Genomic DNA, 17,817 nt, shown 5'->3' with positions numbered 1-17,817 from the left:
CTGTGTGTGCTGTGTGTGTGTGCATTCTCTTGATAATTCTGTTCATAGCGTTCCTACAGTGCGTGTGTGTGGTGTGTTGGCTGAGACTAAGTCAGTGGGCTTAGTGCCATCACAGGCAGTAAATTTGAAAGAAAAATTTGACCCTGTGACAATTGGTATCAGAGCCAGGTTTGTCCCAAGTTGCAATGTCTTCAGACACGAAGCCAAGGTTGACAGTTGTGGAGAACATACTAGGAGTTCCTGCGGATGGGGAACAACTCTCTGTGTGTGACAGGCTGGGGGCTGTCTCTGCAGAAACCGCTGTAGTGAGGAATGATCTTACAGAACAGAGAGAATTGGTGTTGAATCGTGTTGAAGAGTTGGCTGCTGCAATGGACGCCCAGAACCAGGCAGCAAGAGAGACTCAACGTGAACTTGAAGCAGAAATTGCTCTGTTGAAGAGAGCAATGAGTGGCCTGCCTAGGGAGGGGGAAGTGACCACCAAAGTAAAGGTCCCTGAACCAAAGCCCTTTAATGGTGCTAGGAATGCCAAGGATTTGGAGAATTTCCTGTGGGATATGGAGCAGTACTTCAAGGCTGCCAGGGTGCCTAGCCAATAGATGGTTACAATTACTAGTATGTATCTTTCAGGGGATGCCAAGTTATGGTGGAGAACCCGTGTGGAAGATGATGCAGATGCTGGTAGAGGGAAAATTGACTCGTGGGAAGCCTTAAAGAAGGAATTGAAGGATCAATTCTTGCCTACCAACATTGCCTGGGTTGCAAGAGATGCTTTGAAGAAATTGAGACAGACTGGTACAGTGAGAAAGTATGTCAAGACGTTCAGTTCTTTGATTCTGGATATCAAGAACATGTCTGAGGAGGACAAACTGTTCAATTTCATTTCTGGCTTGCAGCCTTGGGCACAGATGGAATTAAAGAGGCAGGCAGTGCGTGATCTGCCTACTGCTATGTCTGCTGCAGATGCCTTAGTGGCCTATAAGTTTAGCAAGCCTAGTGGGGATGAGGAGAAACGAAAGTCCAAGGATAAAGGCAAAGACAAGCAGAAGAAGGATGGCAAGAAGAAAGATAAGCAAAATAAAACGTGGGGTAACAAGAACAAGGGGGAGAGTTCTACCTCTCAACCAAGCAAAGAACAGCCTAAGCTTAATGCTGGTTGCTTCATTTGCAATGGCCCTCATCGTGCAAGAGACTGTCCAAAGCGTGAGAAGCTTAATGCCATAGTTGCTGAAGATGGTAGTGGGCTGTCTGATGAAGAAGTTCCAAGCAAAATGAACCCTTTGCAATTACTGAATGCATTGAGTGCAGGAGGTAATTCTAGGGGTTTGTCTTATGTTCAAGTGGAGATGAACGAGAATGGGGCTGAGGGTATGCTTTATTCTGGTGCTACCCACAACTTTGTTGCTGATCAAATGGTCCAAAGACTTGGTCTTAAAGTGAGCAAGAGCCCAAGTAAGATCAAGGTTGTAAACTTAGAAGCAAAACCTGTGTTGGGAATTGCTTATGGAGTGAAGTTTAAGGTGGGCGAGTGGACAGGAAAGGTGAATTTCCTAGTCATGGAATTGGATGACTTTGACGTTATTCTGGGTGACGAATTTTTAGTGGCTGCAAAGGCTGCCTTGCTGCCTTTCATTGGAGTTTTGTTGATCCTTGATGAGAAGCAACCATGCTATGTTCCTGTGAGGCGTGGGGTAGGAAATAGCAAGACGAGCAAGGGGAAAGGACCTATGGTTTCAGCCATGCAGGTTGAGCATGGGCTGAAGAAGGGTGAGATGACTTACTTGGCTGCATTGATTGAGATGAAGCAGGACAAGTATGTTGAAGTTCCAGATGCTGTGGCTGGATTGTTGGGGGAGTTTTTCGATGTGATGCCCCCAGAACTACCTAAGACCCTTCCACTAAGGCGTGCTGTTGATCATAGAATCGAATTGGTTCCTGGATCAAAGCCTCCTTCGAAGGCTCCTTACAGAATGTCCCCAATGGAGTTGGCTGAAATGAGGAAGTAGTTGACAGAACTGCTTGATGTAGGCTACATTCAGCCCTCCAAGGCTCCTTATGGTGCCCCTGTGCTGTTGCAGAAGAAGCATGATGGCTCATTGCGGATGTGTGTGGATTATAGAGCCTTGAACAAAGTGATTGTGAAGAATAAGTATCCAGTTCCTTTGATTCAAGACCTCTTTGACAGATTGAGCAAAGCTGTGTACTTCACAAAGCTGGACTTGAGATCAGGATATTGGCAAGTGAGGATTGCCGAAGGGGATGAGCCTAAGACTACTTGTGTGGCCCGGTATGGTTCTTATGAGTTTTTAGTTATGCCTTTTGGTTTAACGAATGCCCCTACTACATTTTGTAATTTGATGAATGATGTCTTTTATGAGTATGTGGATCGCTTTGTTGTGGTTTATTTGGATGACATAGTGATTTATAGTGAATCCTTGGAGGATCACTTGGAACACCTTAGGAAGGTGCTATCCAAATTGAGGGAACATCAGTTGTTGTTAAGAAAGAGAAGTGTGAGTTTGCCTAGCAAGAGATTATGTTTCTGGGGCATAGAATCAGCAAAGGCATGGTGATGATGGATGAGGGGAAGGTGCAAGCTATCCTTGATTGGCCTTCACCAAGCAAAGTGACGGAATTGAGATCTTTCCTTGGTTTGGCTAATTACTATAGAAAGTTCATTCAAGGATATTCCAAGAAGGTTGCTCCTCTCACAGATTTGTTGAAGAAGGACAAGAAATGGGTGTGGACAGATGCATGTCAAGAAGCATTTGACAAGTTGAAGGTTGCTGTATCTAGTGAACCTGTGCTGCGTTTGCTAGACTTTGGGTTACCCTTTGAAGTCCATACTGATGCTTCTGACAAAGCAATTGGTGGTGTTCTAGTGCAAGAAAAGCATCCTGTTGCATACGAGAGCAGGAAGTTAAATGAGGCAGAACAGAAGTGTTCGGCCCATGAAAAGGAGATGATTGCAGTGATCCATTGTCTGTTGGCATGGCGTGTGTATCTGCTAGGACCAAAGTTTGTGGTGAAAACAGACAATGTGGCTAATACCTTCTTTAACACACAAAAGAAGTTGTCACCAAAGCAAGCTAGGTGGCAAGAGTTATTGCAAGAATATGATTTTGTGTGGGAGTACAAACCAGGCAAGCACAATGAAGTAGCTGATGCACTTAGTCGTAAACAAGTGCAAGAGTATGTGGCTGCCTTGACTAGAGTGGAGTCAGATTTTGTGGATAGGATCAGGGAGAGTGTTAAGCTTGATGCTACCTATCAAAAGCTGGTGCAGGATGTGACTGCAGGCCTTGTGAGGCGTTATTGGCTGGAAGATGGGTTGCTATATGCCAAGGGTGGCAAGCTGTTTGTACCAAGTGGAAAGATTCGAAGGGAGTTGCTGAAAGAAACTCATGATCCACAGTGGGCAGGACATCCGGGTAAGGATAGGATGTATGCCTTATTGTCCCGTTCTTATTTTTGGCCTAAAATGGAGTTAGATATTGAGTTGTATGTGAAAACCTGTCTAGTTTGTCAACAAGACAAAGGTTTAACTCAAAAGGAAGCAGGTTTGCTACAACCTCTTCCCATACCAAAAAGTCCATGGGTTTCGATTTCAATGGATTTTATTACTGGTTTGCCAAAAGCTAAGGGGATGGGTTCAGTGTTTGTGGTGGTTGATAAATTCTCAAAGTATGCTGTTTTTATGGCTGCACCAAGTACATGTACAGCAGAGGTGGCTGCTGATTTGTTCTATAAGAATGTGGTGAAATACTTTGGGTTACCTGAAGATATTGTAAGTGATCGAGACTCTAGGTTTACTGGTCGATTTTGGACTGTTCTGTTTGGTTTGATGGGTTCAGAATTGAAGTTTTCTACTGCAAATCACCCACAAACAGATGGGCAAATAGAAAGGATTAATGCTGTGTTGGAGGATTATTTGAGGCATTATGTGACTGCCAGCCAGAGGAATTAGCTAGACTTGTTGGATTCTGCACAGTTTGCTTATAATCTGCACAAGTCTTCATCAACAGGGATGAGTCCCTTTGAGTCGGCTATGGGGCAGCAACCTCTCACACCTCACGAAATTGCTAAGCAGCGATCAGGGGGTAGATGTCCTGCAGCATACAGATTTGCTGTAAACAAGCAAGAGCTGATGCAGGAGGCACAAGACAGCTTATTGAAAGCACAAAGAAGAATGAAGAAGTATGCTGATAAAGGAAGAAGATCTCTTGAGTTCCAAGTGGGGGACAAAGTGCTGTTGAAATTGACACCACAGATTTGGAGGAAATTTCGAATTGAGCAATTTCACAGAGGTTTAATCCCGAAATATAATGGTCCATTTGAAATAGTAAAAAGAGTTGGTGCTGTGGCTTACAAGTTAAAGCTGCCAGAAAGGTTGCAGATTCACCCAACAATCCATGTTAGCTTCTTGAAGCCTTATCATGGTGATGCAAAAGAGCCTGCCAGGAATGAGGCAAGGCGTGCCCCGCCTACTGTCATGATTCAGTTTGACAAAGAAGTGGACAGAATCCTTGATAAGAAGGTGACAGGTTATCGAAAGGGAGGGAATATGATAACCTATTACTTAGTGAAGTGGAAAGGGGTGGCTGAATCAGAGGCAAGTTGGGAGAAGGCATCAACATTGTGGCAGTTTGAGAAAGAGGTGAAGGCATTTGAGGATACCCTCCCGACGAGGACGTCGGCTTCTTCTGGTGGGGGTGGTTTGTTAGGATCTTTGTAGGTTGCTGATGATGGCATGAGGAAGTGGAGTGCTTGGACAACATCAGGCCAGTCACATGGCTCAATATTTTCTTAAGACACCAATGGCTCCTCATGCCTATCTAATGAAGCTCCTAAGTGCTCTTTGAGGGGGACAAGCCTAGTCCCCCTGCTGGGATTAGTTTGATGAGCATGATGAGGGGCAGCATGTGGAGGCATCTTGCTCCACATGATACCCCAAGGTCATAGCAGAGGAGGGCCATGGTGGGCAGCAACGGTTTGTTGATGATGGGCAGCAGCAGGTGGTGCTGACCCTACGTGGTAGTGCATGGCATGATGGCTTGGTTATTGGTTGCTTCTTATGTGGGCTTGGTGGCTTGTGTGCAAGGCAGTGCTGGTCTGCTGGTGTTGATGATATACTGTGCAAGACATTGGGCTGGTTGGTGCTGGCTGAATGTATGGATTGATGTGAGTGGGCTGATGGCAGTTACTTAGTGTGCTGCTGATAGACATGATATGTGGGCTGTGATGCTGATAGGAAAGGCTTGGGTAGAGGGCCAAGGCTTCTAAAACGTGATGGGCATCACGTGTGGGCTGCTGGAACATGGGCAGAAGACCCATGATGAGATGCTGAGTATTGGGCTGGCATGTGCTGTGTGTGCAACAGCAGTTGGTGGCAGTTACCAACGTTTCCTAGCATTGTGGGTGCTTCAGACATGTAGTGCAAATGTTGGAAACGTGTAAGGCAGACCCAGATGGCAGCAGTGAAGGTGTCCTAAGTCAGACTACATGTGGCAGCAAGTCCAGGAAAAGGGGCAGTTACTTGGTAGTAACTGCCATGGCAGTTTATTCTGTATATTATCCTAGGCTGTTGGGGTTGTCAATAGCAGAGAGTGTATTGTTTTACTTTGAGAAATTCGTGTGAATTCTCAGGCTTCCTTTGTACTTGATATTGAGTAATGAAGGTTGGGGTTGGTGCCCTGTAAATACTGTGTGTGCTGTGTGTGTGTGCATTCTCTTGATAATTCTGTTCATAGCGTTCCTACAGTGCGTGTGTGTGGTGTGTTGGCTGAGACTAAGTCAGTGGGCTTAGTGCCATCACAGGCAGTAAATTTGAAAGAAAAATTTGACCCTGTGACACCGTGGGATGTGCAAAGTTGTTACAAATTCTCTTGACCAAAAAAAAAAAAAAAAAAACAACTAGTAAAAGACTCAACAAGACCAACAATGTTACCTATTAAAGTCTAGATAGACCAATTTGCTACTAATGGGCTAGGAGTAAAGGTATTGAAACATCTTGGAATCATCTAATGTGATTCATGAGGTCTTTATTCAACTTTCATAGCTAACATTTTGGAAGCATCTAATGTGGTTCATGAGGTCTTTATTCAACTTTAATAGCTAATATCTTGGAATCATCCTAATGAATATAGTTTAGGAGTGTAACAAATTAAACGATGTAGTTTCAAAATAACAAATTAATCATTTAACCCATATTAAACCCTCAATCGATATCAACAAATTAAATCTCAGTCCATTTAAGTAAAACAACTTTTGCATTTGTAGTTTAATATGGACTAACAATTTAATTTGCTATCCTTCCAAACATCCTTGTTTAATTTGTTACTTCAAATAGTTTAATATATTACAGTCTTTGAAAGTAAAGATAGAAATATGTTACAATTTTAAATTATTTAGAGTTTATTTCATATTGTACTATGTTCACACCTATATGGACAATTTTCAATCGTTAATTTGTTCGCAACCCTAGAATACATACAGAGATAAATTCAATTAAAGTTTTTTTTTTTTTAGAAAAACAATAAAGGTAATATTGGTGATAATTTCCAAATGAAAGTGGGGGGTTTCATGAATTCAATATGTCATCTCAAATGTTGTAAAAAAAATAAAATTGTAATATATATATATATATATATATATATAAATTTGTTTTTTTCAAAAGACGTTGTGATTAAATCACGAGGAAAAGACGTGACATCGGATACAGTACACTTGTCCGTGCCTCACAGCCGGCAGTGAATACTCCAAAATTTTGGACGGTCATAATGAATGGGCCTGCCTAACTCATATATAACATTAATAAAACAAAATGATATATGCTGTTCAGATTAGAATAGATTTTGACTCTCAAAAAAAAGAAAGATTAGAATAGATTTATTGTTTACTATCTATGCTTTGATTCCACTATTTGGGCCCCTTTTTTGTAACTGGATCCGGCCCATTTTCTCATCTCTCTCTCTCCACGTCTACTCTTCAAAGTTGAGAGTGGATAATGGATATGGTAACATTGGTAAGGTACTTTAATTTATCTCTTTTCAATAAAATCATTTATTTTAAGAAGAAAAAATTAACTAGTAATTAAGTTTATCCTCTCTAAACCTAATGGACATCAATTTAATCAAACTAAACTGATTGATTGAACAGTCCAGCTAAGAAATAGGGATCTCATCAAATGATAAGTGTTTTTAAGTCCAAAATCTAACATCATGCTTGCAACAAATGGAACCAGCTACTCACTAGTGACTAGACTTTCCATCGAGGCCCTCTCTTTCCCACCATTTTGTTCTTCTTTGGGATTCTTATAATCTTGTTATTTGTCAATGTGATCAGTTAAGATGTCATTGTTCGATGATTGTGTTGAATTGCAATTCGTGAGGTTTGGCTTACCTAAGAAATCCTTGTTCGGTGGGGTTGATCAATGTTATGACCATGGGTTGCGTGGCTTTTTTTTTTTTTTTTTGATAATTCAATAGTTGGGATATGAAAATTTGAATAATGAATATTTTTGTACAAAACACCAAAAAATATCAACTAGTTCTAATGACTTAAATATCTTTTCATTAATTGGTATTTATATTCTGTTCCTTATAGGGGATTGGCTTTTTCTCAAATTAAAGCCACTGTTGCATTCTCACTTTTGAGTGTGTGTTGGTCTTTCAGCCGCGAGTTTGTGGTCGAGGCCTACAGAGTGACTGTAACAATCAATCAATCTTTTAAAAATACTTGGGAGTGTAAGTCCGATGTCATTTCCATTTTCCACTTACGAAGAAGACAAAACTTAAGTGATATTACTAATGGACTATTGAAGTACACCGTTTTAGGCCTTCTCTTCTTATCCGGTGGCCCTAGCAATCAATTAATACAGAGCACATTGGTCATTACTGTACTTTATCACATAGATCCTCAATTAGTAGGAGGAAGTGCGCCGTGTTACATCTTGATGCTTACTCCCTTTCACAAGTTGGTGAGTTTTCTTGTCTTGTGGCCCTAGCAAGATTTTAGTTTAGGGGGGAAGGTTATGATTGAAAACAAAATTAATCTAAAAAAATTAGTTTGTATTAATAAAAATAAATAAATGAATAAATAAAGATAATCAATTCATATTAAATAAAAATTAATTGAAGAGATTAATCAATGTATTTATCTATAATTCAAGAAATTAATCAATGTATTCAAAATAAACTGTGAGATTAACTCAATATAAAAGTGTCAAAACTATAACAATATATTTAAAATGTTTGTATAATGACTCATTGGGGCATCGGCTATAGACCTACTGCTTTAAGCTGAAGTGGTGAGAAATTTTAAACTTGGTTTAGTAGAAGATTATTTTAACTAAAAAATTACTTAATTAAGAAATGAAGTGATATGAGAAAAAAAAGTTTTGATTGGCTTAAAAAACACCCTGTTTTTGGACTAAGAATCAAACAGAGCATAGCTCCTAACATGAAAGGCAATTTCCCCCTCCCTTTAAAACAATAGGTAGATGATAAATTAATTGACCTTTTTAACATGTAGGCCAATTTAAAAGCCAAGTTACCAAACGAAAAAGGTTAATTGACTATTTTGTGAGTTTACCTGATCAAGTCCAATGATTGAAATAAATAGTTAAAACGCTTAATAGTAATAAACGTCAAGTACAACAAAACACAAGTTCATCTACAAATATAACTAGAAAGTAGTTAATACAACCAACAGATATTTGGAAGTACGCCCTGGCCATAGTTGTACTTTATCACATAGATCCTCAATCAGTAGGAGGAAGTACACCCTGTTACAGGTGTATGCTTCCTCCCTCTAACAAGCTATTGGGTCCCACCAGCTGTGAGAGGAGAAAAACATATACCTGCAACAAGGTGTATTTTCTCCAATCAGTAGAGTAGCAACAATTTTAATAAGGCTTTTATTGTTGTGTTTATTTAAGACATATATTAGTAAATAATTTTAAGAAATTTTTTATAAGAAAATAAAAAAAAATGATATTTAGTTAGCTTTTTCATAAAAAATTGCTTAAAATAGATGGTTAATACGTGCTCTAAAAATATACATTAATCAGACCTAAATACTCAATAATTAGACTTCTTATTCAATGGTCCACTGGTCCTAGCAGATAATTAGTACAGAACATATAGCTGTACCTTATCCTTAGAATGTCTCTCTTGTAGTTATCCTTATGAGCAAGGCAGCTTTAGGCATTTTGGGACTTAAGGGAAAAATTAAAATGAGATATTTTATATATTTAAATATTACTTAAATAATTTTTTTATTTAAAATATATTCTTCTTGTTTTTTTAGATGCAAAATAAATTATTAAAATTTTGCATTCAATTTCCTTTAACATATTTTTTAATAGATAATATTGTTAATCCACTTAATTTTTATTGTGATATTATCGATCATAGATATGATTTTATTTTATTTTTTGGTTGCAAAATCAATTGTAACAGGTATTTTATCAATCTATTATATTACTATAAATTTATTTATTTAATTATATATTTATTTCATTTTTCATTTTTCACATAACTTAATTTATTTTTCAAAAAATTAAAAGGACAAAGGATTTTGCTTGAACCCCAAAAAATATTTTTTAATATGATGAAACGTGTGGTCTGTGGAGGAGTTGGACCTAAGACTTCAAGCTGGGGGCCCAAAGTTTAAGAAGAAAAAAAATCCAAATAGGTAAATAAACAAATATAACCATTAATTTTTTTCTTTTTTTGGGTACCCATCTTCCATAGATAGGAAGACCCAAGGCAGACTAGACACATCACTCATCAGTATTAAAGAAACAAATAAAAACAATATAAACTCTACAGCAAACAAACTTAGGAAAATATCTCAAATTCTCAAAAGGACCTAAAGGAAGCAATAAACTAACAAATCAATGCACAACTACTAAATAAAATTCAGTTAAAGCAAATTCAAAGAAAGATAAAAAAAAAATAATAATAAAATAAAATTTCTTTCACCAATGTGTACTAAAAAAAATGAGGTTTGAGCTCTTTTTTTTTTGGTGGGGGATTTTTATGTTTTATTCTCTCTTGTTAAGAGAGAGAGAGATTGATTGATTGATTTCAGCTTCTGGGTTAAGAGAAAATTAATCTTCCTTAAAAAAAATTATATTATGGGTATTGTGGGGCCCAATAATTTATGGGCCAGGCCCACTTGCTCACGGGGAGTTTAAAGGCCCAAACCGAAAAAGGTTATGGCCCGGAGATGCAGCCGAGGACAGTTTAATCCTCGGCAGACCCAAAGCCCCATTGAGAAGAGGGGTAAAAAAGAGATATAGGAACAAATTTGTAAGGATATCTAAAATATCTTGGGAAAGTTATCTTTACTACCCTTCCCAGATAAGACTCTGCACCTAACAGAGCCGTATTCTTCAGCTTTATCAACCATCCCCAACAATTCTGGGATTGGACTGATGGGACAAATATCAGTCTTGTAAAGGTTGACCCTACACGTGGACGAAGGACAGCGAACGCGGGCTAGTATAAAAATAAAAGTAAGTGAATCTGGAAGGGGGGCTCCCATCCGACCTCCAGGAAAAAAGACTCCATGGGGGAAAACGCCTTAACAACACATGCACATCACAGAAAAAAAAAACCCACCGTTGGGTAACCGGGGTAAGACCTGAATGATCCTCGGATCAAGTCCGAGGAGTCCAACCCCATAGGATGTGACGCTGTAGGGCTTAAATGTTCAAACCCAACTCCTTTTTCTACAGGAATTCCTCTAAAATCAAGACCGGAATATCGCCCCGTGACCAAAGGCAAGCTTTTCAAGCCCACTCTCTACAAATCATATTGTGAGGGATCTTCCATGTGCGAGCCCAACATCATTATTGGGCCGCCAAAGAACCGTGTCCTTACAGGTATAATTTATTACTCCTAAATTGGGACTTCTTTCCCCATTTTTTTTTCTTTGTCATTTTTGTTTCCTAGTTTTTTCATTTTTGGTTCTAGTAGGAGATATGATTTATTCATTTTTACAGAAATAAATTTTTTTTTAGTAAGAGATTTGGGGTTCAATATTTGCCTACACCAAAAACTGATTTGTGTCTTGATTTGATGATAAGATAAAAAATTATCATCAAGAGTAAACACCATAAATTGAAATTCTCTCAAAAATATAATTTATTTTATTTTATTTCTGAGAACCAAAAAACTAACTTAATTTCTTAAAATTTGGGACATTTCCCATTTTGAGGGTCTTCGCGGTTGCCTTACTTGCCTAAGGCAACAATTGCCCTGCTCATGAGAATTAATAAAAATCTATTACTCATTTATTGTTAAAAATATGATGTGTATATCATTGTCTTCGTTGAATAACGGTACCAGCTGTGGGTCCAAAAGTCACTGGCTGTGAGTGTGATATATGGAATAGGTAAGAGCATCCACAGCAGTGAAGCTAAAAATTTAGCTTTTTAGCTCCACCAAAAGTTACTTTATCTATTATATTTACACACCTGATGCAACAGTGGATCTATTTTAGCTATCAACACAATAAAATAATATAAATATCACAGTAAAATAATATATCCCTATAATAAAATAATATATCACACTACCTAAAAAAACAACCCAGCACCAACCACAACCATCTCTACCATCAGCCACAACCACAACCATAACCACACCCACAACCACCACTACCACCACCACCAGACACAACCAAACCCACAAACAAAATAAAAAATCAAACCACCATCATAGTCACCAATCCACCACCACAGCCACCAAATCCACAGGAAAAAAAAATCAAACACCGTACCACCAAACCATAGCCACAACAACCACCATCGCCACCACCACAACCATCAAACCCATAGGAAAAAAAAAAAATCAAACACTGTACCACCAAACCATAGCCATAACAACCACCATTGCTACCACCACAGCCATCAAATCTACAGAAGAAAAAAAAATCAAACATCATTCCACCACCACAACCACAACCACAACCAAAATCCACAAACCCACTGTCAAAATCATCCACCACCACCACAGCCACCAAACCCATATGAAAATACATTAAAAAAAAAAAAAAAAAACTCAATCACAGCAAAGAGAGAGGCACGGACTAGGCGATGGGGCTTGGGGTGGGTCGGCGAGCTGAGAGAAAGAGGCACGGACTGGGCGATGGGGCTTGGGGAGATCGACGTGCTGGGTCGGCGATAGGGCTTGGGGTGGGTCGGTGAGTTGGGTCGGCGTAACATATCGGCGATAAGGGAGCTGGCCGGCGAGCTGAGGGATGAGGGAGATGAGGGAGCTGGCCGTCGAGCTAAAGAGAAAAAAAAATTGAGGAAGAAAGAAGAGAGAAGAGAAGCTGGCCGGTGAGAGTGACTGAGAGAGAGAGAAGGAAATGTTATTTAATGAGAGAAAGAGAGAGAAGTGCAATAAATTTTTTTGTTTTTATTTTTACCTTTGAGCTATAGTGCACATCTAAAGATAGATGTGCACGGTAGCTGAGAAGCTAAATCTTTTAGATTTAGCTCCACTGCTGCATCATGATTTTTTGTGATTGTGAGCTAAAAAATATCATTATACCTATATAGTACCACTGCTATGAATGCTAAGGAAAGCTTTTTAACAAAAAAAAATAAAAAACAAGGAAAGGTTATTGTATCTCATATAAATCAAGAGCCAATTTCTTGTCGTACCACTGAGGAAATGTCACATCATCCTACAGTGCAAACTAGTAATAAGGTTGGACGTCACCGTTAACAATGACTTATGGGCATCACCTCTTTTTTTTTTTTTTTTTTTTTTTTATATATATATATAAATAAATTTTTTTTATTATCTATTCCTTTTCATTGTTTTATAACATTGAATTTGTGAATAAACAGAGAGGGAGAAGACTGAATAATTTCACAGGCGAGAGGGAGAAGGCTTGGCTATCATCTATATATATCCCACTAAATAGTTAAAAAGTTTTTTTTTTTTTTTTTTTTTTTTTTTTTTTTTTTTTTTTAAGAATAATTACAAGGAAGACATATAAGTAAATTGAGCGATTTTAATTATTTATCTATAACTCCACTAGGACCACTACTAAATTGAGCAATTTTAAGGAGAAAGTAAGGTTGTAATCAAAACTAATCTTGTCTTCTAAAAATTTAAAAAAAAAATCTTTTTTTTTTATAATATATTTTAACTTTCTATCTTTTGATTTAATCTTGTTAACTTTTTCCTCTCACTTAAAAAATATATCTGTCTTCCATGAAAACCAATCTAATCTGAGGCAAGGCAACCCACTCCTATCAATTTTTTTTTTTTTTTTTTTTTTTTTTTTTTAAATTTGAATCCAATGCAATAATCTTGGCATTATCATTTTGACGTGAGAGGAAAAAGTTAACAAGATTAAAAAAAAAAAAAAAAATTCAAATTCAAAGGGTAGAAAGTTAAAATATATATATATATATATATATATTTTAAATTCCAAGAGTTTAGATTAAAAAGTCAATTTAAACCCTTTTAAAAATGCAGCTATTGCATCCACCCGATCTCAATCTCAATTTTTTGAACATATCCTCTACTTTCCTGCAGTCATGACTCATGACTTGCTCCACATGATATCACAGATTGTTTTTTCTTAATATATCAAGATTTGATGACATAAGTCCTTAAAAAGCTCTAGTCTTGTTTATGCTCATTGATATCTCACTCTCATCACATGTTTACATCTGTTTCTCCATCACTATGAATCACTTCTTCAAGAACTCGTTGACTCGCTTCATTTGCAGCTTAAATCACTTCCAATTTTCTTTCACTCAAAGCTCTCGCAAATTCTCTCACTTTTCTGAGCCAGAATCATGGAGATCAATGGAGGGTCTGATTCGTTGCTCAGCAAATTACGTTCCTTTGACTCCCATAAGCTTCTTGGAGCGAGCAGCAAAGGCTTACAGAGACACAACCTCTGTTGTGTATGGTTCTGTGAAGTATACTTGGGGGGACACGCATGAACGGTGTCTGAATCTAGCTTCTGCTCTGACCCAGTTGGGAATTTCCCGTGGAGATGTGGTGAGTTGGTTCATTTGATATGATTTTGGGTTTTGATCATTGTTCTGTAACATGTTATGCTTCCTTGATTATATCCTTTCTGAATGGCAAAACTTTCCTGAACCCTTAAAGAGGTCTTCAATTCAATTCAACTACATAATAATATTGGTATTGATCAGTGAGCTGTGTGATTGGATTTAATTTCCTTTGAAAAAGATGACATAGATTAAGCACTAAGATCTGGTGAATGCCAAAAAAAAAAAAAAAAAAACACTTATTTTACCTCCCAAACACCACTTTATCTATTTTACTAATCTATTTCACAATTCACCTAATATTCCGGTTCTTATCTTTATATACAATGTAATAAAATAATACTAACCTCATCACACGCACTTCACACCGGCGATAAGGTTATTTTTTTATTTTGAGTTTAATGTAATTTTTCAATTTGAATTTATTTATTGTTAGTGAGGTTACACATAAATGAATTTTTATGAAACTAAAATTTAGGATTTGAAATGGAGTAAATTGCTAGTTTAGTGTTTGTTAGTTTTTAGGAAAAAATGCATCAAACGTGCATGAGATATATTTAAATAGAAAGTATGATAATTTTTAAGAAAAAAGTTTCCCCGGTAGTTATTTATTTATTTATTTATTTTAATTTTTGAATTTTGTTGAATTACAATTTTAACCCCTTTTTATTTTTATTTTTTAAAAATAAGGATTATCTAATTAGATTTTGGGTATTTTTGATATTTTTTGAAATCATAACTAACTTTCTAAACTATCTTAATATATAGAGATATATAGAGATTAGTTTCATCACACGCGGTTCATGCATGTAATAAGGCTCATTTTTTTAGATAATTTAAAAAAAAAAAGGAACTTGGGTATTTTTTTTTTTAAGAACATGTTTAGTTTTTTTTTTTTTTTTAATTTTTAATTTAATTTTTTTTTTTTATAGAAACATGGGGTAGTTTTGGTTGTGTAGATGGGATAGTGAGAAGTTTCATAGAACATGGGGGTAGTTTTATAAACATGGATAGGTTTTTTGTTTTTAATTTTTGTCAATTTACAGTTTACCCTTCCTGAATAGATGTCTAAATCTTTATTTGGTATTTGTAGTATTTATAATTTATCTATCATTTTTGTTTGGGGATTCAAGATTTTCCAATGTCATATCTGTTTTGGTATAGAATGATTTCGTTTTGGGCTAAGCAAATGAATTGATTTGGTCTATTAGCATTACTTGCTCTACCTACCAAAATGAGAAGGGTTACTTTGCTGTGAATTTTTCTTGCAATGAAATGATTTTTTTTTAATAAATAAAAATTAATTAATTGATGATTGGATAAAAAAGAGCTACGATTAAGACTATTAGTGATAACTGATAAGCGTGTCATAATTTTACTCCTTCAGTTTCTTGATCTGCTTTCTCTATTTTGAAATTCATGGAAAGTTGATTGTCAAATTGATCCACTTGCTTGATGTTAGCTTGCCACTGAGATTCCGTGCCTATTTAAGAAAATTTATAGCAAAAAATAATGGAGTTTTGCCATCGAAACACCCTAGGATACAGTAAATTCTTGCCCACTTCATGGTTGAATCTGTAGAGTTGTTTATGCAGGTTGCAATCCTGGCTCCTAATGTCCCAGCAATGCATGAGCTTCATTTTGCAGTTCCAATGGCAGGAGCTCTTCTCTGTACACTTAATACACGCCATGATTCAGCGATGTTGTCAATCCTACTACGACATTCAGAAGCCAAGATCATATTTGTAGACTACCAGTTACTTGATATTGCTAATGGAGCACTCAAGCTTCTTGCCAAGACAGAAAAAAAGCCACCAATCTTTGTCGTAATAGCTGAATCTGATGGCTCATTACCCACTGATCACCACATTACTTCTGAAACTTATGAATATGAGAGTCTCCTGGCAAATGGGCACAACGGATTTGAGATAAGACGACCAAATAGCGAATGGGATCCTATTAGTGTAAATTACACTTCTGGCACAACATCTAGACCAAAAGGAGTGGTGTATAGTCACAGAGGTGCCTACCTCAATACTCTGGCAACAATTCTTCTACATGGGATTGGCTCAATGCCGGTTTACCTTTGGACTGTGCCTATGTTTCATTGCAATGGGTGGTGCCTCATTTGGGGATTGGCAGCTCAAGGTGGCACCAATATATGCCTCAGAAAAGTTACTCCAAAGGATATATTTGATAACATTGCTCTGCATAATGTCACAAACATGGGAGGGGCACCAACTGTCCTAAACATGATTGTAAATTCACCAATCAGTGATCGAAAGCCGCTTCCTCACAAGGTGGAAGTAATGACAGGAGGTTCACCACCGCCTCCACAGATTCTTTCCAAAATGGAAGAATTGGGTTTTGGTGTGTCTCACTTATATGGCCTAACAGAAACATACGGTCCTGGAACTTCTTGCATATGGAAACCTGAATGGGATTCTCTACCTCTTGATAAACGATACAAACTAAAAGCTCGACAAGGAGTGCAACATCCTGGATTGGAGGAGGTAGATGTGAAAGATCCTGTTACAATGGCAAGTGTACCAGCTGATGGTAAAACTATGGGGGAGATCATGTTTAGAGGAAACACAGTAATGAGTGGATACTTGAAAGATTTGAAAGCAACCGAAGAAGCATTCAGTGGTGGCTGGTTTCGAAGTGGGGATTTAGCTGTGAAACATCCTGATAATTATATAGAAGTAAAGGACCGATCGAAGGATATAATAATTTCTGGTGGGGAAAACATAAGCACAGTTGAGGTGGAAACGGTTTTGTTTGGTCATCCAGCAGTTCTTGAGGCTGCAGTGGTTGCAAGGCCAGATAATCATTGGGGCCAAACTCCTTGTGCCTTTGTGAAGTTAAAGGAAGGATATGATGTTGATTCCCAAGAAATAATCAAGTTTTGTAGGGATCATTTACCACATTATATGGCTCCTCGAACTGTCATTTTTGAGGATTTGCCAAAAACTTCAACTGGAAAGACACAAAAGTTTATTCTGAGAGAGAAAGCAAAGGCTCTGGGAAGCCTTTCTTGACCAAAACGTAGTTTTGCAATTGTTGAAGCATGTTAATCTCCTCGGAATGTAAATTTTCATTCTTTGTTCTATAATAATTGCAAGAAATTTCTCTTTTAGTCACTAATAGTCACTTAAGAGTTTTGAGTGAAAACAACTTCAAAGGCGAAGGGATTTTGCTTTTGAAGAAGTTCAAATGAAAAGTTATTTAAATGGTTAAAGTTGTCTTAAAAATGCTTTAGAGGGTTCTTAAAATTGAACTTTAAGGCTAAAGCTGAAATTTGAATTTTTTATATAAAAAAAAAATCTACAATTCACCTGTTTTATAAATCCAAAATTAAAACACTATTCACTATAATTTGTTAATACTCAAAACACTAAAGAGTTTTTCACTTAAAGCGCTACATTGCAAATACTCCCCTACTAAAGCTCTACTGTTGAAGCTTTAATTACTTCCTGCAACAAGACCAAACGAACATTGAAACATGGAATTTTTAAGAAGAATTTATATAATTCATTACTCATTTTATAAATTCAAAACATTAAAGTACTATAAACTGAAATTTGTCAAATACTCAAAACGTTTAAGAGCATTTCAGTTAAAGCTCTTGTGGGGCCCAATAATTTATGGGCCAGGCCCACTTGCTCGTGAGAAGTCCAAAAGGCCCAAGCCAAAAAAGGTAATGGTCCGGAGATGCAGCCGAGGACAGTTTCGTCCTCGGCAGACCCAAAGCTCCATTGAGG

The 17,817-nt window shown here is 37.3% G+C and overlaps 1 protein-coding gene across 1 annotated transcript; it reads left to right on the top strand.

Moving 5' to 3' along the window:
* The first annotated feature begins 13,505 nt into the window (after nucleotides 1–13,505).
* LOC115950825 (probable acyl-activating enzyme 2) lies at nucleotides 13,506–17,192 on the top strand. The gene is made up of 2 exons (XM_031068079.1): nucleotides 13,506–14,039; nucleotides 15,649–17,192. Exons 1-2 carry the CDS (start codon nucleotides 13,665–13,667, stop codon nucleotides 17,092–17,094), a joined length of 1,821 nt encoding a protein of 606 aa, XP_030923939.1. The 5' UTR covers nucleotides 13,506–13,664; the 3' UTR covers nucleotides 17,095–17,192.
* Nucleotides 17,193–17,817: the final 625 nt, after the last annotated feature.

The sequence above is a fragment of the Quercus lobata genome, chromosome 6 (genome assembly GCF_001633185.2).
Source record: "Quercus lobata isolate SW786 chromosome 6, ValleyOak3.0 Primary Assembly, whole genome shotgun sequence".
NCBI lineage: Eukaryota > Viridiplantae > Streptophyta > Magnoliopsida > Fagales > Fagaceae > Quercus > Quercus lobata.
Note: the sequence above shows the minus strand (reverse complement) of the source record. Positions and strands in the feature narration are given on the sequence as shown.